Source organism: Mixophyes fleayi, chromosome 5 (genome assembly GCF_038048845.1).
Source record: "Mixophyes fleayi isolate aMixFle1 chromosome 5, aMixFle1.hap1, whole genome shotgun sequence".
Taxonomy (NCBI): Eukaryota; Metazoa; Chordata; class Amphibia; order Anura; family Limnodynastidae; genus Mixophyes; species Mixophyes fleayi.
This window is the reverse complement of record NC_134406.1, coordinates 102,137,413-102,161,991: the sequence shown is the minus strand read 5'-3', so window position 1 is coordinate 102,161,991 and position 24,579 is coordinate 102,137,413. Positions and strand designations below refer to the sequence as shown.

Sequence of the window (24,579 nt, the reverse complement as noted above, 5' to 3'; positions counted from 1 at the left end):
AACAATAAAATTACTCAATTTTTTTTTTTGCTTTGTTTACAAAGGTATGCCATTCACAACTCTGGCATCGGCTTCTCTGTTAAGAAGGTCAGTGGTCACATCCTTCCATAAAATATTTTACGGTCTATGGTAAATCGAGCTTCACTGAGAACATGAACCTGAATGTGACAAATTGATACATGGGTTTTCAGCATTATTAGGCCATAATCACACTTTCAGGTACAATGTTTTGTACATACATTACATGCATTCACCAGTGGATGCACATGTGTAAAATTGTTTCCTTTTGTCTACTGCATCAGATACACATAGTACATTTTATGCAGTTGTTGCTGTATGCACTGCTGGTTAAGCGCACCATTGCCAAGCATATTTTGAGTGTGTGGTGTAACTGCAGCATAGAATGGTACAGGGTATATAGGAACACCATTTAGTGATATGTAGTTCTTGGTACTGAAAGTTGGTTAAGCCTTCTTGCATGTTTCTGTACCTGTTGTTGAGGGCAGAGTGGACGCAATATAACTGCCCCCTACAGGCTTAATGGAAGTCATTTATGAAGTGCAGCATAAAATATAAAGCCTTTACACTGAGCGTCTCGGTGGTCCACCCAGTGCACATCATAGTGCACACTGTCTCTCTAGGAACAGCCTCTACAAAGTGCACCACGTTGTGCACAGAATAGGAAAATCTTAGGAGATACACTGTGCAAAAGTGTAAATGTCCCATCAATATCCAATTTCCAACCCCTTTAGCTCCACTCCTTTTCAAGTCTACAAACCTTTCCACTTTTAATCCTGAAATGCAGCACAGTTTGGCCTTTATATATTCATTAGATCGTGTGTGAGGAGACATTAGGACTGTTTTTTGTTACTTTGTATGTGTGTGAAGCTTTTTATTATATCGGTTGGGGTGAAACTAGAAATAGACTGCACAACTCAGCTGCCCTATGCTTTTAATGGGATCCTTATTTGGAAAAGCACCTTTCTAGGCACATTCACCCCTGTCAATTATTCCAAAAAAGGAGGAGAAAAAAACATGCACAAATTTTTAAACTTATTTGAATAAAATACTACACGGAACCCTTGTTCACTAATTTCATCAAATAAATAAAACAAAATATTCTTTCTTGATCCATTGTAGTACAAATAGAGAAGGAAACAAAAAATGCATACTTCATAGGGGATTTCCTTGTGGACTGCAACAGATCAAGAAAAATTAAATATATGTTTGTTATTTAAGAGGTGAGTGAGGGTTCTGTTTCATCTTTTATTTCATTAAAGTTTATTGTAAAAACAAAATTTAATATCTTGGGATAATGCGCAGCAGGGCACAATCTCGTTAATTACTGTGGCCCCTAAGAGGCTGGGGTAATTAACAAGATTGGGCCTTGCTCAGAGCTGGCGCGGAATACAAATCCTGTTGCAGAGAGGGAATGCGTGTGCATTGCACAAAAAGTCACTTAAAAAAATGCACCCTCTCCACCTCATTATCTTATTACAGTAATCTTGCTCTGCAAAAATAAATCTAGTTTATGCGCTGCTCCACAAAATGAGGTGCACTGATGTGCCTTCTTTACTTCAATTACTTTACATCTTGACTGTGCCCAAATCCTCACTTCTGCAAATTGCTTCTCTGCAAATCCATACATATTGCTCCATTAAGCTATGCATCCTGCTTAAATTTAGGTGCCTTCGTATAAATCAAGGTACACAGCGGGTCAAAGACTGTATATGCTATGGTTTGCGAATTTTATGCTTCATAATTGGCCTTCACTTACTTTAATATTATTAGAATTTTGTAGTTGATTGAAGAAGAATTGATGCAGCATCAGCTAAGCATCTGATTTTGGAGGTGATTTTCCTTTCTTGCTACATATTTTTTTATTTATTGTTTGTTCCCCTTAGTTCCAAATTACATTTGGAATATGAAACACATGGGATGTTCCTATTGAAAATACATAGGACAAATGTGCTTTTGGGTGTATCATCCACAAGATTAGTATGTCCAATTTCTATCGCTTAAAAATGTCACCTACTCCAATAACTTCCTTTTTTTTTCTTTTCCTTTTTTTTTTTTTTTAATTCTCAGCAAGGTGAGACCATGGCTGATGTGAGAACATTGTCAAATGCATCAACAGTAGACAATATACGAACTATATTTGGAAACTCTGTAAGCAGGTACATTGAAATTAGTTTAATTCAACTAAGAATGACTCATTAAACATTTCACCCATTTTATTTAATGATCCTCCAACTCAAAATTGGATTGTAAGTCACAAAGATAAAAACCATAATTGACAGGTACAGGAAATGGCAAAATGAGTCTACCAATCAGGTGACTGAGACCTATGGATATTAACAGTGTTATGTTCATCAAACTATTGGGTGAAACCATGTTGGGACAAAAATGCTACAATATGGGGTGAAAATGATCACTCTGTGTAACGAAGTAGAAATTAGCATTGCTATTGTCTTCTAAGGGATTGATTGCACCGAAAAATAATCCCCACGACCTTATGGAAGCACCAGAACCCTTCACTATTGGAAACAAACCAAGAGGGCTGTGGAATTCTATAGGTTGGTGTGACACATGCACTCATCAGTTTGTTGAAAACATGGTGAAGGAATTCTTTGACCATGTTACTGTCCCCAATTGACTACGCTCTTTGTACCACTCAACTTGTAATTGTACACTTTTAGGTCTTATGATTGGTTAATGTCCTGCAGCCAAACTCAACAGCCACAGTTGGAAAATTGCAGTCAATTAATCTGCAGATGCTAGCCTGTTTTGCACTTCAGATTAATGTACTATTGGCCTTTGTGAAAACTTTTGTTTTCCATGTGTTTGGTGTCCCTCATTTAAGTGTTTCCATTTTTTATTTTTATTTTTGTCATCATGTATCCCTTTCAGTTGTTGAGATTGGATCTACAGTATTTGACCAATGTAGCAACTTAATCATTTCTTATTTTGGAATTTCAAGAACTACCTTTTTATTGGAATTGTTGGTATTTATTTGTTTAGTAATGTTTGCTTGGTGAATATTTATATTTGTACAGAATGTATGCTGTAAAGTCTTTGTGTAGGTATTTATTTATTTTTCTTTTGTTCAAGGGAGTTAATTGAAGTAGGCTGTGAAGATGCCAAGCTAGCATTTAAAATGAAAGGTTATGTCACTAATGCAAACTATTCAATGAAGAAATGCATTTTCCTTCTGTTTATAAATGGCAAGTATAAATTATTGACCTCCTCAAAATAACCATGTTCTGCTAAGTTATTCTTTTCATACTGTACGCTATTTGTATATAATATAATTTGTCTTTCTCTGTGTCACACTTCACCATTAACAAAACATCCACTTTTACAATTTGTCCATGCGAACGTCTATCACATCCCTCCAGTTGGCACTTGTTCAATCTAAGCCAATGTGCACAGATACTATACTTTCATGGTTGACCAGCACTCATTGTTTGCTTTATGTCATTAGTTGCCTGTATTTAAACCTTTCACTTTAATTCTGCATATTTTTTTCTGCAGCAAGACTTGTAGAATCCACTGCTTTGAAGAAAGCCATAGAAACGGTTTATTCTGCCTATTTGCCAAAGAACACTCATCCTTTCTTGTATCTGAGGTGAGCGTTTTAGTTAAGTCTTCCATATAGCAGCCTATAGTATACAGTGTGTGTGTGTGTGTGTGTGTGTGTGTGTGTGTGTATATATATATATATATATATATATATATATATATATATATATATATATATATATATATATATATATATATATAATGTGTGTGTATATGTATCTTTTTACAATACAACTTTTGAAATATCCCAATTGCAGTTTGGGGCTCAATAAGAGTTTTATGTACATCAATCTTTGTGGTGTAAATATACGCATTTCCATATTACGCATGCATACCAGATTGTGTCCATACTTAGATTTTTTTTTTTTGCACATTTAGAATAGCAGAAAAGGGCAGGCAAGCATTGGTTAATTACAGTAAAGTCGTGCACACACCCTGGAGGTAGGACTTAATGAGATTTGGAAGCATCCTCATATACACTTAGTAGGCATATCTTTTGCAGGTAGCAAAGGCCTGGTGTTAAGATATGTGATGATGATACCAGCAGCACTATGTAGCAGCTTCTTTCCAGAAGTACATTCTCCAGCACAGGAGTGGTTTATTTACTGGCAGAAGCATGCTCTGTGTGCGCGCCTGACAAACGTACTGCTACTTAATAAAACTAGAAAGTAATCCAGCTTTTAAGAGAGATTCTTAATTGGCTATTGAGAAACTAATTTAAATAATGTTAAAAGCATTGTAGCCGAAAATACCAGACAAAGGACCAAGAGAACAGTTTTATAGCTTGGTTTTAATGAAATGTGTGATTGATTGTGCCTAGGCTTTTATTTAGTCTGTATTATTATTATTATTATTATGTTTTGTAAACTTAAAACATGTACAATCGAGACACCTTTTTTAATGTAATTAGTTTTTTTTGTGATTTACTGTTACTCATCGCTGCATTGATTATTCTAGCTTGGACATCGCTCCTCAAAATGTTGATGTAAATGTTCATCCGACAAAGCATGAAGTTCATTTCCTGCATGAAGAAAGCATAATTGAAAGAGTCCAGCAACACATAGAGAGCAAACTGCTGGGGTCAAACTGCTCTAGGATGTACTTTACACAGGTGATAGTTATTGGGTCTTTAGTTTTGGGTATATGGATATTATACGTAAATGTATAGCTCTTCTTTTAGTTCAGTTAAAAAGTCTTGAGATTTTGTTTATTCAAATTGTTGCTTAACATAATTTCACACAATTTATGGAAACGTCCTCTGCACACTTGTAAAAGAACACTGATGTCTCATTATACTGTTTATCCCCCTTCCATTTTTAAAACCCCATACTTGCTTATCACAAAGAGGTCTTGCACAGCTAAGACCTCAAACTTTTTTCCATCAATCCCTATTTGTTTTGTTCTTTTACAACTGCCTCCAGTTTTCCATAGGTTGACATTATGGCGTCTTGGCTGAACCAAAAGGTAGATCGATTTTGTTTAAGAACCACATATCCACAGGTGGTTTTAGTGGACTCCACGATTGTACCATGGGATTATCACTTGATTAACATTTTTCCTCCATAGCCATGTTACTTAGCATACTCAAAAGCCAAGAGAAACAGAGCTTTAGTTGCTCTGGATTGGCCAAAAAGATCATAGTAAGCCGACATGCTAAAGATGACAGCAGGTCCAGGATATCGGCTTCAAGTAAAGGCAGACCTTCTAACTCTGGGTTCTTTTCTATAACAGGTTCTATCATGTCCTGCTTTAACTGCAGAAATCTGAGCGCAAAAGGTCTCTTTAAAAAGTTGTCCAGACTATGTTAAAAGCCAGAAACCTGTTTCGGCAAAAAAATTTTTTAAAGAGTATGGGAGACTCGTATACCTTGGTGGTTCCAAACTTTTTCAGGGGATCATGCTTTCTTTTTTTTTTTTTTCTCCCCCTTCTCTCCATTGTACAGAGTGGTCTTGATGGCAATCTAAGACTCCATTCCCTTAAAGTCCACGTCTTGGCCCCTTTTCCCTTTGCTATTAATTCAACCAGGAGAGTGCATTTTCCTGCAAGTTTCTAATATTTCATAACTGGGCAGTGTTAAGCACCAATCCATCCTTCCAGCCCAAGCTGGTGTTGGATTTCCACCTTAACCAGGATACTGCTATACCTTAAGTCAGTCAGGATCATTGGATGGCCAGACCTGTTGTTCTTGTTTCATGTGGTCAAATTGATCTACCCTGACAGGATTTCTGATTTACAGAAGGCATATTGTCTTCTAGTCCTTTATTATATGCAGAAGAGAGTTGGATAGCAGCAAAGCAAAACATTGCCAGATGGATTAGAGCAGTTATTCATCAGGCTTACAGGCAGTTCATACTATTACCAACTTTTATTGGTTTAATGTTTTTGCGTCCAAGAATGCTAGCTTTGGAAGAAAGATTTGCACCTAGCTGTGTCTGAGCGTCCCCTCCCCTAGGAGCTGCTTTGGGACATCCCGATGGTAGCAATGTCCCCTAGATTGGATGAAAGAGAGAGGATGATTTTTGTACTTGTGTCAAAGTCCCTTCTATGGTGTTGCCATCCTTTACGCTCATTATGAAGAATGTGTTTTTTGTTTTTTTTTGTTTTTGTTATTTCATCTTCATATGGTTTCTATGTAGTTAGCTCCTAAGTGTCCGACTTCTGCATCTCCTTCCACACCCATGGTAGCAAGGCCCCCCAAATGGAATCTGAGAAATGGCGCAAATACAAAAATCCTTTTTGTTTTGTGTTTTACTTGGTTTTTAACCGGTCTTCTGTCGTTGAGCTTCACATTGTCAGTTTGTGTTAATTGGTATGCTGCTTGAGGAGAGAGGTTTTATTGGGAATTAAAAGTTCACTTTTAGTCTAATGTACAGCATTATACACCAACCATAATCCTATTTCAATATATTCATTTTTGTTTAGTTTTTCACCATTTTATAATGACACTTTTTTTTAAAAAAAAAAACATTTTTCAAGGAGGTGTGATAGACCGAGGTTGTCAATATCGTGTCACAGGACACAATTATTTACCAGTTTGTCAAGTGATTTAAGTGAGGTCCAACTGAATTTATAATAAATAATATATAGAACTTTATATGTATATTTTTAATTTATTTTTTATAGGAATTATTGCTATCTGACACGTAATTTGTCTCGTCATAGCCTATAATATTTATTAACCTGACATTTCTTGTTTAAAGCAGTATATTGTTATCAGTTTTGTACAAGTGTCTTTAATAGCTCTGTTATGTGTTTTTTTAAATAGACATTGTTGCCAGGTGCATCGATCTGTGCTAGTGAAGTTGTAAAGCCCATGCCAAGTACATCTGCTGCATCTCAGAAGTCAGGTGACAAGGTGTATGCTCATCAAATGGTGCGTACCGACTCCAGGGAGCAAAAGTTGGATGCTTTTCTTCAGCCTTTGTCCAAACAAAGGCTGTCTAGTGTTTCAGAAACCCATATATCCAAAGTTGTTGAAGATCAGAAGGATGATGCAGGACAGTTACAGCATGCCACTATTGAAGAACTGAGTGATCTTGAGATGCTTGATGCTTCTGAGGTCACGGCTAGTATTGGTGAATGTGAAATACCATCAGACAATGCTGTAGCAAGCACTTCTTCAGACATTGTGCCACCCAGGTAATGCGAAAGCTGATGCCACTTGCACTTCACCAGTTCATCTCCTTTTGTAACTCTCCTCACTTGTCACTGGTTATAGACTTGTCAGAGTTGTGCTACTTGTAAATAACTTTTATGTATGGTTTCCATGCACCATGGATCTGTAATGGTTAATGTTTTGTTTTTAATAGATTAGCTGCCATATCTACACACACAGGTGTGTGCTCCACAATTGCCAATAATTTTAAAAAGTTTCATCAGCTAATTACACTAACTTGCTGCACAATGTACAAAACAAAAGTGGAGTTTATTTATATCAAACCTCAAGTTATTTTGGTACAATTAATGTTGGTTTTTCTTAATTAAATAAAACCTATATTTTAGTTAACCGTTCAGTCATGAAGTTGTGCATATGCTCATGTAGGAAGAAGAGGCCACGCACAGAGTCTGATGTTGAAATGGTTGAAGATGAGGCTGATAGGACAATGACAGCAGCCTCCACACCAAGGAGGAGGATTATCAACTTAACCAGTATAATAAGCTTGCAGAAAGAAATTGAGGACAAAGCTCACAAAAGTCAGTATCTCTCTGATTGTTATACTTTTAATTCTTGTACTCCTCAACACCTTCATGCGAACTGCTATTATAATTCCACACCGTGACTAGTGATAACTGCTATTATTTTCAGTGATGGGTCCATGAATGGTTTTGTTCTGTTGCTGGCCCCATGATCTTTACAAAAGTCATTCAAAAATGAGTGCTGTTTAGTGCGATCGCATTGTAGAAAGTATTGTTGCATTGATTTGGTTTTTTGTTTTTTTTTATTTTTGTTTTGTTTTTGAAAGGTCAAACAGGTGTATATAAGGAACATGACAGTGAAGCCATGGTACAAACATGCAGAAACCGTACAATAAGATTATCAGAAAGCCCCTAACGATCAGTGATACCGTCATCACCAGCTTATTACTAAACTACTGAGGCTTTATTTTTATTTTTTTATTATTTTTATTTTTATTATATTCCCCCCCGCCCATCGGGGTCGGCATATTCTAAAGCTGCACCAGTCCTAGGAATCATAAATAAATTCATGCTATGGAGATTCTCTCCAATTTTAGCGACTGGAAAACTGAAAATTCAAGATTTTGTTACGTGTCATTGAGAGACTGATACTACGACACATTGGGTATAGTAGGTGGAATTGGAGCTAGGGCACTTTAAATCTTAAATTTTTGAGGGACAGCTCCTCCCCTTCTTGACCCTCCCATGGTATCCATCTTCAGGTTTTAGTAACGTGCCTTTGAGAATAGAGCACTTTTCTTTAGGGCACTGTGTCCTTTTTATTTTTACAATGTATTTATTTTCAATCTATTTTTTTACGTATTGGCATTGCTCAGGGATGCCACCCAAGAAGTGGATAGCCTGTGGGCTTACTCCACTGTGGGTTCCTGAGCTGAGGTGAGTAGCCTGCAGGGTTCCCTCACCTTTGCCAGCGCAGCAGCCCTGTCCTTTCTACACTCGGATGATGCTTCTGACAGGATGTCAGCCAGACCTACCAGAGGGGAGCTCTGGTAGGTCTGTGCAACACTATACTTGGACCACATGTAAGACACAACTTAACTTGTGGCCTCTCATCCGGTACCAATGTCACAGAGGCTGTCAATTCAATTGTGTGCCCTTATCACCTGTTTTTGTATTCACTGTAGTAGGTGCTATTTTGTTTTTGGGAACCAAATTGTACTGTACTTAGTATTGGGATTACCCAGAGTTTGATACACCACTATATCTATATATTGTGTGTGTGTGTGTGTGTGTGTAATATATTCCATGGTGCGCCGGTCCCTTTGATTCCCTTGCCTGGGAGATTGTTCTTCCATCATTCTGTCTTGGTCTGACCTCTCAGATTCTTTGTGGACTGTGTGGCTTTGTTTTGTTCTGCCACTTACCCTTTTCTTTTGGTATGGTGTGCATAAGTGTAGGTGGCTGGTACATGCGCACTCTATGTTGTTGAATCTATTATTGTTCATTTGGCTTCCTTTTGTGGGTCTTGAACTGTGCTGGTTGGATTCTATCATCCTTTACACAAAGCAGGTGGTACTTCCTGGGTGGCGTGGGTAGTTTTTTTCAGCCAACTCTGTTCCGGGTCTCTGCGTGTTCTTCTTTCCATGCTCTTTCATGTTTCGCTGGTTGCAAAGTTTTGTATCCAGGACACATGCTTCGGGTGCTTGCTCTTATCTGCAGTTGCTTTAGAGCAATGCCTCCCTTAAAGGCAGCTTTGGAATGTCCTCAATGTGTCGTACAGTAGCACAGAAGAGGGGGGAAAAAAGGATTATTTTTCTCCTTCATCCGGTCTGGGGGACACTGCTTACCATGGGGTTGTGGAGGGGAGCTTGGGAGTTGGCACCTAACTAGTTAATTTAGTACTGCTGGCAAACCCCTCCCCTCTACAAACCCCCTGCCTCTTCCTGTCCAGTTTTTTTTAGGTGCCCTGGAGTTGGGCTGCCTTATTTTTTACTACTTAGTTTAATGTTTAAAAATTTGTTTTTTTCCTTTACTTTTTACTTTTTTAGGTGGCAGCGCTGGAGTGTGTTCTAAGATAGAGAACACACTCACAGCTTGGCAGCGCAGGCATTCCCCTGTCAGCTGAGAGCCAGCGGTTCTCACTGACAGGGGCTGAAGACAAGGTGCCTGATTGAAGGGAGTGACAAGCGGTCTCATGGACCGCTGCACTCCCATAGCCTCCCCGATAACCGGCGCTGCCATTACAGGCATAGAGCGCTGGTTATCGGGTAATGAAGATGGCGGCGGCCATCTTGGATTTCGGCAGAAGCGCCGAGGAGAAGGGGCTAAACCAAGATTCCCCCCTCAGCATAGGAGGGGGGCGTCGGATACCTTCCGCTGCGGAGACCTCTGTCCTAGAGGTCTCCACCACTCTGCCACTATTATGATAGTTCTTTTAGAAGAAAGAAGAAGAAGACATGAGAAAAAGAACTACAGGAAGGGGGAGCTAATACATAGAGTTCCCCCCTTCCTTCAGAGAGAGAGATGGTCCTTCCCAGGTCTTTTGGTGCCAGCACAAGCCCGGGAAAAGGAACAGAGCTGAGGAGAAAGCACAGACTGCTGTCAGATCTGCTCCCCAGGGTGACCTTTGGCTAAGTATCACCTTTATTTACACACATATCTGATGTGGTTATACTGGGCTAGCAGGTTTACTATTATAGCCTCCTACTAGCCTTTGATATTTATGGTGTTTACTATTTCAAGTACAACTTTTAGAATATATCAGTTGTTTACTTGGTATTGCTCTGTTTTTCATTGCTTATTTTACTCTCTCTACATTAACTATCTATCTGTATATTCAGCTAGATTTTTTATTACTCTGTGTGCTTGGTGTGCCTTCCTTTATAAATATGACAGATAAGGGAAAGGGCCCTATGCCAAAATATTTCACATGTTCAAAATGTAATGTTAAATTACCTAGTGCTCAGAGGGACCCGTTGGCGCTCTGCACGACATGCGAAGCAGAGGCTTCCACTGCACAGATACCGCAGGTTTCAGTCCCACCGTCGGTGGAACCGGCCTGGGTTACCTCCCTTACGCAGTCGGTTAGCTCTTTAGCTCAAATGGTCCTTCAGTCTAACCAGTTGCTGACTACTGTGGCAACTTCTGTGGCAACTTCTGTGGCTAGTAATGCAAGTTTACAGTCAGACCCCCCGGCTTCCTCAGGTTCTAGTGCTTTGAGTGTGCCGGGACCATCCTCATTACAGACTGACCCAGCCCTGGTTGCTACAGAACCGGAATGGTCCACAGCTTTTATCAGAGGGCTGAATAAGCTTAACCAGCTACTTGACCCCTCTAGTACCCCGCCTGCTAAAAGAAAGCGGCCTAGATATGTTAATCCCCTATTGACCCTCTCAGATTCTGAGGAGGAGTCTGAAGAAGAAGGGGAAATTTATTCGGACACTGACCAAGGTCATTCCTCTGAGCAGGGAGAAGTGTCTAAGGGCCAATTTGTAAACGATTTGGTTTTAGCGGTAAGACAGGCGTTGGATCTCCCGGAACCGGAAGATGTAACCCCCAGAGACAGAAGTCTCTTTAAAAAGGCCAAGAGAAAGGCCAGCCGTTTTCCTCCCTCCGCGGAACTTAGAGATATCGCTGAAGGGGCATGGAAACATCCCGATAAAAGATTTTCTATCCCCAAGAGGTTCTCTTCCCTGTATCCCTTACAGGAAGAAGTGGCTCGCTGGGAAAGTATTCCCAAGGTGGACATTCCCATTGCTCGCTTAGCAAAACATACTTTACTCTCAGCCCCGGGTTCAGCGTCCCTGCCGGACGCCAATGACCGCAAGGTTGAATCACAGCTCAAATCCATATTTGCGGCTGCGGGTTCTGCCTTTAGACCCACATTTGCCTCGGCCTGGGTGGCTAGAGCCATGGAGGCATGGGCAGACCAGCTAGCTGAGGCCTTACAGGACTCCGAATTTCTTCCCCTAGCCTTACACCTAAAGGAGGCTTCGTGGTATATTTATGAAGCAGCCCAGAACTCAGCGGCAGTCTCCTCTTCCATTCAGGCGGCCTCCATTTCAGCCAGAAGGACGCTTTGGTTGAAATCCTGGGCAGGTGATGCGGAATCTAAAAGGTCCGTTGAAATTATCCCCTTCTCGGCTGCAGGTTTGTTCGGCCCGGAATTAGATACCCTTATTTCCCAGGCCACGGGGGGCAAGAGCACGTCCTTGCCCGTTTATGCTAGCAGGAGCCGCGCCCCGAGGGGTAGCTCCTTTCGTCAGCCCTTTCGTGGGGCCTCTCCCCATAGGGGACAGCCCTTTAGAGGCAGGCAATCCAATTCCAGAGGCTCCTCTACCAGAGGGAGGTCCTCGTTTGCATCCAAACGCCAGGCCCCTAAATCTCAGGAGAAGCCTGCGTCCTGACGACCACCCTGTATTGCAGGGGGTGCCTGTGGGGGGACGTCTGTCTCTGTTTTACGAACAGTGGGCAGCGTCTTCCCAAGATCCTTGGATTCGGGGAATTATTTCAGAGGGGTACAAAATAGACCTTTCAGGCCCGGCTCCACGCCGTTACTTCCAGGCCCCTCTTTCCCGAAATCCAGTAAAAAGACAGGCTATACAGGATTGTGTAGCTTCTCTTCTAGCTCAGAGGGTCATCGCCAAGGTTCCAGATTGCCAGATAGGAACAGGGTTTTATTCCAACCTATTCCTAGTCCCGAAGCCGGACGGCTCCTTTCGCCCTATTTTAAATCTAAAGGGCCTCAATGTTCACTTAAGGGTGGACAAGTTTCGGATGGAATCTCTAAGGTCAGTGATAAACGGCCTAGAGAAAGATCAGTTCATAGCGTCCATAGATATAAGGGACGTGTATCTCCATATTCCCATTTGGATCCACCATCAGTCCCTTCTCAGATTTTCGGTGGGATCAGTTCACTATCAGTTTCGGGCCCTCCCCATTGGCCTATCAACAGCGCCAAGGGTCTTCACAAAGATTATGTCAGTGATGGCAGCATGTCTTCACCTGCAGGGTGTTCAGGTCGTTCCTTATTTGGATGACCTGCTAATCAAGGCTTCCTCAGAGAGTTGCCTAAGCTATCACCTATCCCTCACCCAAGCGGTTCTCGAGGGCCACGGATGGCTGATAAATTTAAGGAAATCCCAGTTGGTTCCGTGTCAGCGCATGGTGTTCCTGGGACTCATCATGGACACCAGCAAACAAAGGATATTTCTCCCAGTAGAGAAGATCACCTCTATTCAGAAGGTAACCTCCCAGGTTCTGTCTTCTCCCAGACCCTCAATGCTCTTGTGCATGAGGCTACTGGGAAAGATGGTGGCCTCCTTCGAGACCATTCCCTTCGGTCGAGCTCATTCTCGATGTTTCCAGTGGGACCTATTGTCGAAGTGGTCAGGTTCACACCTACGCCTAGATCTTCAAAAGATTTCTCTATCCAAGAGGGCGAGAACATCTCTTCAGTGGTGGATGTGCCAGGATCACTTGAATGTGGGCAGATCCTTCGCACCTTGGTCGTGGATCATAGCCACGACGGACGCCAGCCTCAAAGGTTGGGGAGCGGTGGTCCTGCACCTCCGGCTCCAGGGATGTTGGTCGGTTCAGGAGTCGGCTCTCCCAATAAATGTATTGGAATTGAAGGCCATTCTTCTAGCCCTTCAGGGAGCACAATCCCTTCTTCAGGGCCACCCAGTCCGTATCCAGTCCGACAATGCCACGGCCGTGGCATATGTCAACAGACAAGGAGGAACCAGGAGCGCAGCGGCGATGGATATCGCAGCCCAAATATTGGTTTGGGTAGAGCTATATGTTCCGGCAATATCAGCAGTTTTCATTCCAGGAATAGAAAACTGGGAGGCGGACTATCTAAGTCGAAACCAGATGATGCCGGGGGAGTGGTCACTTCACCCGGAAGTCTTCCAATCTCTGGTTCACAGGTGGGGTCTTCCAGACATAGACCTCATGGCTTCCAGACACAACAAAAAGGTCCACAGGTTCTGCGCAAGGGTAAGAGATCTTCTAGCGGCGGCAGTGGACGTCCTGACGATGTCATGGGAATTCAGGATGGGATATCTGTTTCCTCCGATCCCCATGCTTCCTCGCGTCCTCAGACGAGTTCGACAGGGTTCCCTACCAGTAATTCTGGTAGCCCCCTTCTGGCCACGGCGTGTGTGTTTCGCAGAAATAATATCTATGGCGGAAGGTCCGGGATTCCACCTTCCGTATCATCACGACCTTCTTCTTCAGGGTCCATTACATCACCAGAATTTACATCAGCTCAATTTAACGGCATGGCTGTTAAAGCCAGCCTTTGGAGGGCTAGAGGGTTTTCTTCCAGTGTAATTTAAATGTTGATGCGAGCTAGGAAACCAGTGTCATCTCGCATCTATCACCGGATTTGGAAGGCATATATTAGATGGTGTGAAAGTAGGACATACCACTCGTCCTCCTTTCGCCTCCCTCGCTTGTTAGCTTTCCTTCAGCATGGCTTAGAAGCAGGCCTTAGATTAGGCTCCTTAAAGGTTCAGGTTTCAGCCCTTTCGATATTTTTCCATACGAAGTTGGCTGACTTACCAGACATTAGGACTTCTTTCCAAGGAGTTCTCCATATACAGCCTCCTTATGTCCCTCCTACAGCTCCACTGGATCTCAATCTGGTTCTGGACATGCTCAAGGGACTCCCCTTCGAGCCTTTGAACAAGGCGGATTTGAAGTGTTTGACCTGGAAGGTCCTTTTTCTTCTGGCTATTGCCTCTGCTCGCAGAGTTTCTGAATTAGGAGCCCTGTCCTGTCGGGAACCTTATTTGGTGTTCCACAAGGACAGAGCGGTGTTAAGAACCCTTCCTTCCTTTGTGCCAAAGGTAGTTTCGGCTTTTCATCTAAACCAGGAAATAATTGTTCCGGTTTCCTCATCCACTTCTCATACGGATCAGCAATCGATGAAAAAGTTGGATGTGGTTAGAGCTCTCTGCATTTATGTTAAAAGAACTTCCCAGATTAGACGAACTGACTCACTGTTTGTTCTTTATGACGCTAATAAGAGAGGCTGGCCAGCCTCAAAACAATCCATCGCCAGATGGATTACGTCTACCATCAGGCAAGCTTCGGTGGGGGCCTCGTGGGCAGCAAGAAATGGAGCTTCTGCGGACCAGCTTTGCAGGGCAGCCACCTGGTCCTCTGTCCACACCTTTACCAAATTTTACCAGTTTAATATATTTGCCTCTGCAGATGCAAATTTTGCTCGTAGTGCTTTACGAGCAGGGCTTTCAGAGTAGTCCCACCCTTAGGGGGCTGCTTTAGAACGTCCCCATGGTAAGCAGTGTCCCCCAGACCGGATGAAGGAGAAAAGAGGATTTATGTACTTACGTTAAATCCGTTTCTCTGATTCCGTCTGGGGGACACTGCGATCCCTCCCTTCTGTTTTCTTCTGTGTGTTCTTGTGTGACTGCCCTTTTTTATCTTGGGCTTGTTAAAACTAACTGGACAGGAAGAGGCAGGGGGTTTGTAGAGGGGAGGGGTTTGCCAGCAGTACTAAATTAACTAGTTAGGTGCCAACTCCCAGGCTCCCCTCCACAACCCCATGGTAAGCAGTGTCCCCCAGACGGAATCAGAGAAACGGATTTAACGTAAGTACATAAATCCTCTTTTACTCGCCATAAAATCCATTTTTGCTCTGAATGTTACTTATTTATGTCCTTGGCATGTTGTTGTTATGCCAGGTTAGGCCCTCTCTTCTCGACTTTGTTATAAAACTGTAGATGGTTCACATGGGAGGGGCATAGTAGGGGAGAAGCTGTACCTCAACAGTTTGATTTAAAATGCCCTAGCTCCAATTCCACTTTCTGTACCTAATGTGTCAATGTCCCCCAATGGACTTGGAGAAATGGATTTTATGGTGAGTGAAAAAATCCACATAACGCTAGAGATGCTTTTTTTTGTTTTGTTTTTTTCCACTAGTTTGCTAAAATGTTTCTTGTTCTTTCAGTTAAAATTCATTGTTAAATCTGCCAGTTCCTTCTGTGTTTTGAGATCAATGCTGACCGTGTGACAACATAGATGATAGGATTGTTCTTTGTTCTTGTGCACCAGTGTGTGTAGCAACCCAGTCTCTATTTTCAATAATTTTGTCATTTATTGCAGGCCTCCAGGATGTGCTACGCAATCACTCTTTTGTAGGCTGTGTCAGCCCACAATGGGCTCTGGCTCAGTATCAAACAAAACTCTATCTTTTAAATACCACAAAGTTGAGGTAAGGACAACTGTGATCAGTGGCAAATACAGCTCTTCATGCACTTGCAAGCTCTAAGGAACTAAACCATGTTGTCTGATTATTTTTCATTTAACTTTTAATTGAACTGCGCTATAACATTACAAATTGTCAAAAGGGTATCCCTTTACTACTTTCTGCTAATTTTCTCATTTGAGTTCAACTGCAGAGGAAATAAGATTTGTTTCTAATTTATTTTAATTTTTTTATATATATTCTTTATTTTGCAAAACTGTAAGAATATATTGGGAGAGATTTATCCAACAGTACAGAGTTCATACAAGCAAATATTTAAACAAAATTTGGTTCACAAGAAAAGCTAACAAGACCAAAAAATAACAAATATCTACAAAACGAAACCTAAAAACAGTAAAGTGTTGTGGAAGGTAATAGAGGGGAGCGAGGGCAGTGGGGTGTAGAGGGTGAGAGGAGAGGGGGGCGGATCTTCCCTGCCAGTGTCAAATGGAGGGGTCACTTTTTATCCATTCTTGGGTGGGCAGAAGTTACAAGGTAGCGTATGCGTTAAATGAAGGTGAATCTTTAAACAGAAGCCATTGAGACCATGTGGTACAAAACTTGGGTATCTATCGCTGCCAAAGTTCAGTCTGTAGACGCAAACCATTCCTTAATTGTGGGATTTGAGAAAGATCTCCAATTCCCCAGGGTTAATGTTTTATCAGCATTTTTAGGTGTTTAAATAGGGATATCTTGTACCTCCTCACAATAATTTCTCTAGATGGTTGAATAGTCCAGTTGCCATTATCGGCTTAGGTCATTACCCAGCACTCGCCTATCCTCGTGACTACTGTTTTTTAATAAGCGACACACACACACATCTGGTCAGTTTAAAAATGATTAAAATTCCTCTTGTCCATCTAACAATACTGTTTTCCTCATCAACCAAGCCACCAACAAAGTTTTTTGAAGAGCCGACACTCTTACTCAGGAAGACTTCTGTTCTCCCTTCATCTAAACTAATGTTTCAAAACTTATTTTAACCAGAGATATCGAAAATAAAGCAAACGATGTCCCCTGACCCAGAGATATCATACACCAAATAATGCCCACTGTTTCAGCTGTGTGGCTTTCGAATACCGAATGAATTTGTAAGAACACAGAGATATGAATTTATTAGGTGTTTAATATGGAGAATAAAACCACAATGCTTAAAATACAAAAAACAATTCTTAAAATTTGCATACAAAGATATTTTTGATGATCGTTTCTTATAAGGTCAAAAGGATTAAACAATAGAAAATAATACTAATGATCAGATTTCTGTTTCCTGGGACAGAATGAGTCTGCTGGAACACTTTTCAATATGAAATCGACTCCCAAAAGTGAACAAAACATTTAGCTTTACAGGACGTTTTCAGCTTCTGGTACCAACAACCAATCTTCCACTGTGATGTCGACACCAAAATTCTTGTGTAAATTCAAATGAGTTTTTATGACCTTTTCAAAACACATTTGTAGTCAAGAATTATTCATACCAGAATGTCATACAAAGATATTACCTGCACAAAACAGGTAATAAGTTAACCATCATTTGTATATGGGTCATGAATTATGTAAATATTTAAGAAAATATGACCATTTCCTGTTTTCTTATTTACCGTCATTCATATTTAACCCACCGGTTCAGCCGCGTGTCACCCAGTTGAGATTTTCTGAGATATTGCAAAACCACAAAAATTGTGAGGGGTCTGTTGTTGTATTAATGGATATTGATATAAGCTTAAAGAGAGAATGCAAGAAATCTAGCATTTTTGGCCTGTGCCATAATTTGGTATTGGGGATACTCATCTGCAGCTAAGAACAAACAGCTGCATCTGTCCATACATAAATACATCATGGGTAGAACAGAGTAATGTTGTACCTATGTAAAGCGTAAAGGGAGAAAGGGAGTTTCTCTCCTCTTCTCTCCCGATAATTTTGTCATTGAGTTCCTATTGAGCTTAATTAAGTGGCTTGTAGTTGAGTGTTGACAAGAAGAGCATTTATTTACGCTTGTCTGCTTGTACAAATTACATATCATTCATTTTGAAAATGTCCTAAATGGTTATTATCTGTACAGATAATGTTATATTTGTTAAGCATATTGAAACAATTGTAACAAATATTTTTAATTTAATAGAAACTATTTTTCCTTCTGCAGCCAGGAACTCTTCTATCAAATACTTATTTATGATTTTGGGAACTTTGGCGTAATGAGATTATCCGTAAGTTATCATTACAGATATTTTAAAAATGAAAAGTGCCAGCAAAGCTTATATTGTATTCAATGTTTGCAAACACATCCAATTTTCAGTAATCATGATTTTTGTTAAGAGCCCTCTCCCTCGCTAAGTTGTTTTTGTGTTTGTTTATTTAATACATTTTCAGTAAAGCATACAAAAGAGTAATTTTACAAGGCTACAAAAATGCAGATCCTCAACGCAGATGAACGTTTTATGACATGGGCCTGATTCATTAAGGCACGCAAAGTGAACATAAATTATTATTTTTTATATTTGTAAAAAAAAATTTTAAAGGCACGCAATTCGGCATACGCACGTATATATTCAACTAGGAGCAGCTCTGATGAAATGTCTCTTGTTGAATATGGGTCGGCCCTGTAGCTGGTGCAATCTAATACAACAGAAAAACACGTACCTTAAAGATGCCCAAACGTTGAATCTGGCATTGCTGTGTGTACTCAAACTTGACATGCCGTTACTGTACATTGACTCCGTGCAGATTCCACCTCCCCTCCCTGTTCCGTGCATGAAATTGTAGGCTCTTATAAGTGTCCTTTGCGTTTGAAGATGAATTGGATGTACTTGTGTTTACTGGGATATATTTATTTTCTGAGCATAACTTTACTATTTGGGTGTATACCATATGTATATGTGTACATAGAAGTATTTTGGTTAAATGCAGAATATAAGGATTAAACCTACTATAAATATATGCAGAATAACTTTGGAAAGGACAAGTCAAAGTGGTCTAATGTTTTCACATCTGTTAGGAATCTGCTCCAATATATGACTTGGCAATGCTGGCTTTGGACATTCCTGAGAGCGGGTGGACAGAAGAAGATGGCCCTAAAGAAAGTCTTGCGGAATATATTGTTCAGTTCCTGCAGAAAAAGTCAGAAATGTTGAAGGATTACTTCTCTCTTGAAATCGATGAGGTGAGCTGGAGCAGCTATAGAGTGTGAAAAACTTCTACCTGGCTTCTGTCAAGAGTGCCTGAAAAACTTATAAAGTATCTATGCACTTGGATGTCTTTTCCAGTAGTAGTTGTCAAACCTATTGTTGGCCTTCAACAGGACTGCATTATTTGTGGATCTCCCCTTCCCCTACCCCAATGGACAATTGGATAACTTATTACCATAGCAGGATACAGTATGATGGGTTAAACTAGTGATGTCTGCTAGAGCTTCTGTGGGAAAAATGCACAGTTGAAGATGCCTGAGAGCAGATTTGATAGCTTAAAACCCTCTAATCTACATGGTTGTAAAGATATAGAGTGTGCCATCACGCTCATACTTGCCAACTTTATTAAGTTGGCTTCCGGGAGCCTGCGGGGGGAGGTGGGCGTGATGGGGACGGAGCTACAAAATTTGCATCATTTTGGCCCTGCCCCTGTGACGTAATGACGCAACTGCGTCATTTGACAGTAGGGCGTTTTGGACCTAAGTCTGCCCACTTCACTAGGAAGTGGGCAGAATTCTGCCACATGCGGGAGATTGCCACACTCTTCCGGGAGTCCGTGAAACTCTCCACAGAATGCGGGAGTCTCCTGGACATTCCGGGAGAGTTGGCAAGTATGATCGCGCTGCTGGTGGTAAATGATGGTTCTCTAGCCATTCTCCATATCCGTATTCCTCTAGTAGTGATGTTATTTTAAAATATGTACATTTTTATGAAATGAAGTGATGAAGTCATTATCGGACCACACAGGCAAAATATTGGAATTCCATTAAAATAACTTAATACATTTCTGCATTGGTCACTGTTGATCAGTGCTACCACCTAGTTAATAAAAAGAATGTTAAGATTTAACTTGCCATTTCTAACCACAAACTCTTTATTTAATTCATATATTCTGTTATGAAAATACAGTTAAAAAATGTCCAGAAATTATTGACATTTTACACAAATCTCTTGAGTTCTTCACAAAACAAGATTTAAGAGATTTCTCTCAAAATATAGACTACACTAACAATGATCTAAAATCTGTAGACAATACTTAAAAAGTATAAATATAAACTGGTTTGTTCACAGGAAGGAAACCTTACAGGACTGCCACTCTTAATAGATAACTACATCCCACCTCTGGAAGGATTGCCACTGTTCATTTTGCGGTTAGCAACTGAGGTAATGCAGAGGTTTCTTGTCTGTTTTTTTTTTGGGGGGGGGTTTGAGGGGGCAGGGGTTTCTCCTAGCAGCAAAGTTGCTAAGTTTGGTTTGCTAAATAAATGTAAAAATCACAGAGTTGGATAGCCTAATTAAAATGACCACCTCTTGCTTTTTTTTTTTTTTTTTCAAAATATTCAAGGCAAGATTCATATTGAATTTTTTATTATTTTTAATATTTAGAAAATAGTTGATGTATTTCACAAGTCCCGATTAGAAAGTCTTGCAAAACACTTCAGGGGTAGAGTGATTTATTGTACAGCTTTTCATTTCAGCATCCTGCCTATACCTCAGAGTGTTGAAAAACAGGTTCAATGTTTAGTATAAATGTCATATTGATATTAACTTTGCAATGTTAATTTTGTTTCCCCATAAATTGTTCAAATTTCATTTGTGGCTGTTAATATCCATTATGTGTTCAATTTAACACTACATTTTAAAGTGCACATTACCTTTTGCATTTGTCTAGTTTTAGTATTAAGAGGAGAATGTATGGTTTTTTTTTTTACATTTTAGTGCACCATTTTTGCAAGCTTCCATAAAGTCTCAAGGCAAACTAAATGTTAAGAGAGCCATTATTTCTGCCTGCCCCATCACCTTCTCTCCTGCTACAGTCCTCTCACCATTCTTATTCTTGTTTGCTACTAGTCCCCCACTATAACAACTTGCAGACATGGTCTAGTTCCTAGGTTCGCAACTTATGCTATGTGTAACCACAAGGTATACCACAGGTTCTTCAGTCTGTTTAAGTATAGCTCGAACCTGTATTACATTTTAATAGTAAGAAAATATACAAAACTCCAAAAATATACAATACTAATCATAGGTATTTTAAATTATTTAAATGCACAAGTAGTATGTAAAGCAAAGGTGGGCCTGAAGTTCCTTGCCTTATGGCTCTAGAGGTCAGGGAATAGAGGGCGCTTCCTAGTTTCGGCAAAGAGGGGGCCAGATTGCTTATGGCTCTGCGGATTTAGAGATTGAAGGGATCCTTCTTTTAAAGAGGGCACAAATATCCATACCCCCCAATGCACCGGGTTTATCATTTCTAATGGGTGACAGGCACATAGACCTCGAGTGTCAAAAAAAAAAAAAGGGATGAAGAGTAGGGTATAAATGTATTCTATACAGTCAGGGAGCAGGCAAACTGGGAAAACCAACCTCCTAAGTTTGCTTTTGCATTGAACAGGAGGTTAGAAAGAAACAATGTCTAGCTAATGTACTTTTCCCTGTTCTATGCACAATCAAGCAAGAACATGTTTTATTTCATATATTTTTTTTATTTTATTTTTTTAGGCTACAGTGTCTTTTGGGTCAGATTTTTCACAATTTCTCATTTTCTCTTTTATGCAGGTGAACTGGGATGATGAGGGAGAATGTTTTCAAAGCTTTAGCAAAGAATGTTCTATGTTTTACTCTCTAAGAAAGCAGTACATAGAACAGGAGTCTGCCAGTACGGAGGTATGTGGGTCGATTTTTTTTTAGAGGACAAAACCATTCAGTAGTTCAAAGATTTTTACCTGACAATAGATCTATTTTTTACCATACTGAAGTTTGTCTAAATTTCGGGCCGTGTATAGTAGCAGGCATCAGCAAGATGTTTGTGTGGCTTAGAGATATGTATGTGCCAACTGTTTTATTTAACGCTTGTTTTGTGTATAGAATAGAGAGGAGTGAAATCATGGCAAGATTTCGCTCATAATGATCTTGATGATGATGATGATGATGATGATTGGCATTTTAATTTATAATTAAAATAAAAAGAAGTAATTTACAAACATGTGCCCCACTTCCCCAAAAGTCAATACATGAACACATACATAAACGCACACCTTTCTATACCCGTAATTAAAATCGGTGGTAATCGCTTCCGCAACGATGAAAAATCCAACAGCGAGAAGACCTGCAAGAAAAGAACGATTTCATGAAAAAAACTACATCAATATTGGCAGACTTGCCTCCAAAACGATTCTGCAGATATCCGATGGAGGCAGAAAGATGACAGCACCTCCTTCCGACTGGCTAGCTCTCCGGCACCACTGTCAATGCGACCTGATTGAATTCAAATTTAAAGCCGCAATTTCGGGACCAGGCAGGTTAACTGTTAGTTAACCTGCGTGGTCCCGACATTGCCGACAAGCAGAGTTGAAGGCTCGAAAGGCCACAAACGACCCTAGGGCCACCTGTTGCCCATCACTGGTGTAGGTAGTGTTACATTATTATTCTGGGGAACAAGCAATATAACTGCCCCATGTCATAATAATTAATGCAGAGAATAGTTTTGGGAACATTTTATAGAAAAGTGAAAGGAGTCATAGGTTGGGAATATTATCAATTCAAATCTATCTATATTGTTTCCTAGATCAACTTTAATGTGGTTCCTCAGTTCTCCGTTTGTCGAAGTTCACAATTGACAATGTAGATATGATTTTTTATTTTATATTTATACATTGCTCTCTTGTAAATGCACACATTATTCTCATGGTATACAGACAGGACTCCTTGTGACCTTAATGCAAGTATAAAAGAACCTAGATTATTATTTTGTTTTGTTTAAGCATACTACCAATTTCTATCTCAAATGCATGCAATGTGATTTAGTGAAGCAAAAAATATATATGACTGCTTTAAACTTGTAAATTGTGTTCATACACAATTCATGACATTATCTTTATTATCTGTAGGACAAGGACCCAGGACTAAATCCTACTTCCTGGCGATGGACAACCGAACACATTTTGTATAAATTCTTCAGGACACACTTGTTGCCTCCCAAACCGTTTGCAGAAGATGGAAGTATCTTGCAGCTGGCAAACCTCCCAGACCTGTATAAAGTGTTTGAAAGATGTTAGCACTGACAGCAGTGATTTTGAAAGTGTTGAACTCTATTTTGCAGTGTTTTCTCTCTTCATTTTTGCATTAGAATTCAGTTTGTGGATTTAAGATTTTATGCTATCAAATAAGTCCTGGAAAATAATGACATTCCTTAGGCACTGAATGAAGGCGATTCTTTACATCCCCACTCCATTATAGACACCTGAAGCCCTCCATATAATTAGGACATGTTGCCATGGGTAGAAGGTTAAGACTATTGCTGCAGTCTGTTATGCTCACATCACTGGTCCCATCCCTGTGCATGATTGCACTAATCCACACAGTGCATTTCTGCATAGCAAGTCTGCTGTGCTGTCAATCACACTCTGCTGCAGAGAAGTGGAAGTGTGGAACTATAAACACTTCAGTTTTGTCAGATATATTATTCAGTTCAGTAATACACAGCATTTGATATATAATATCAATGTCAATTTATTACTTTACTTGTTCTTTAGATCAATTACTCACAAGCCTATGGAAGGAGACCAGTATACTGTCCACTTGTTGTTTCTCCTTGTAGACTGTTAATAGTTTCTTCCCACTTTCCTACTTGTTGGACATAAATTACAGTGTTTTGGGGGTGGGTTCCCTGCTTTCTGTAGACACTATGAAACACAATGGCAGATTATTGCATCCCCCTCTAGTTTGTAAATAATGCATTCATCAGTAACTATAGACAAATATGGTTGTCATCTACTTATTATATTTAATGCAGGTGTACTAGCACAAATCCGAACTGTGCATTTTACGTTTCCTTGTGTCACTTGTGCTCATGGGAAGCTATCAGAAATGTATACACTTTTTCATACTTTTATTAATACTATTGTAATGGGTTGAAATGGAAGGTGAATTGTGTTTGCTTAACTTTTCCTGAATTACAGAATTACTTGTTGCTCACTCAATGCTGCTATACTTCTTTGGCAGTCCATCGAATATCCTTAGTCACTTACTTTCATCCACAAATAAACTGTAGCTCTGAATCCTGAAGAATGTTCCATTTCTTTTCTATTTATAATCTAAGTAATACTCAAAGGGAGAGATTCAATTAGTAGCAACATTTCCTTTATTTACGACCATGCACATTGCACGCTATTACAGTAAGGAATCGCTGCTAATTTTCCTGCACACCCCTATGGGGCACAACTAAAAATGAGGGGTTGATGTGTCTTCGTGGACTGTTCCGGTAATATAGTGCTGAATTTAATCTCCTTAGAGTGAAGCATTTCATTGTTCAACAGTTCCATCAACGCTTAGTGTATACAGCACAGTACTGGGTTTGAGAATGGCAGTCAGCAGTCCAGAACCCCAATTTATTTTATTTTC

The 24,579-nt window shown here is 40.2% G+C and overlaps 1 protein-coding gene across 1 annotated transcript in view; it reads left to right on the top strand.

The window, feature by feature from the left end:
• Window positions 1-24,246, top strand: part of MLH1 (mutL homolog 1) — a 40,437-nt gene extending 16,191 nt beyond the window's left edge. Inside the window, exons 7-19 of the mRNA XM_075212627.1 lie at window positions 45-87; window positions 2,089-2,177; window positions 3,112-3,224; window positions 3,535-3,628; window positions 4,540-4,693; window positions 6,848-7,221; window positions 7,625-7,776; window positions 15,853-15,961; window positions 18,138-18,201; window positions 18,990-19,154; window positions 20,251-20,343; window positions 21,736-21,843; window positions 23,067-24,246. Of these exons, the coding sequence (XP_075068728.1) occupies window positions 45-87; window positions 2,089-2,177; window positions 3,112-3,224; window positions 3,535-3,628; window positions 4,540-4,693; window positions 6,848-7,221; window positions 7,625-7,776; window positions 15,853-15,961; window positions 18,138-18,201; window positions 18,990-19,154; window positions 20,251-20,343; window positions 21,736-21,843; window positions 23,067-23,234 (1,726 nt within the window). The 3' untranslated portion in view covers window positions 23,235-24,246. The remainder of the gene's footprint in view (window positions 1-44; window positions 88-2,088; window positions 2,178-3,111; window positions 3,225-3,534; window positions 3,629-4,539; window positions 4,694-6,847; window positions 7,222-7,624; window positions 7,777-15,852; window positions 15,962-18,137; window positions 18,202-18,989; window positions 19,155-20,250; window positions 20,344-21,735; window positions 21,844-23,066) is intronic.
• The last annotated feature ends 333 nt before the right edge of the window (window positions 24,247-24,579 follow it).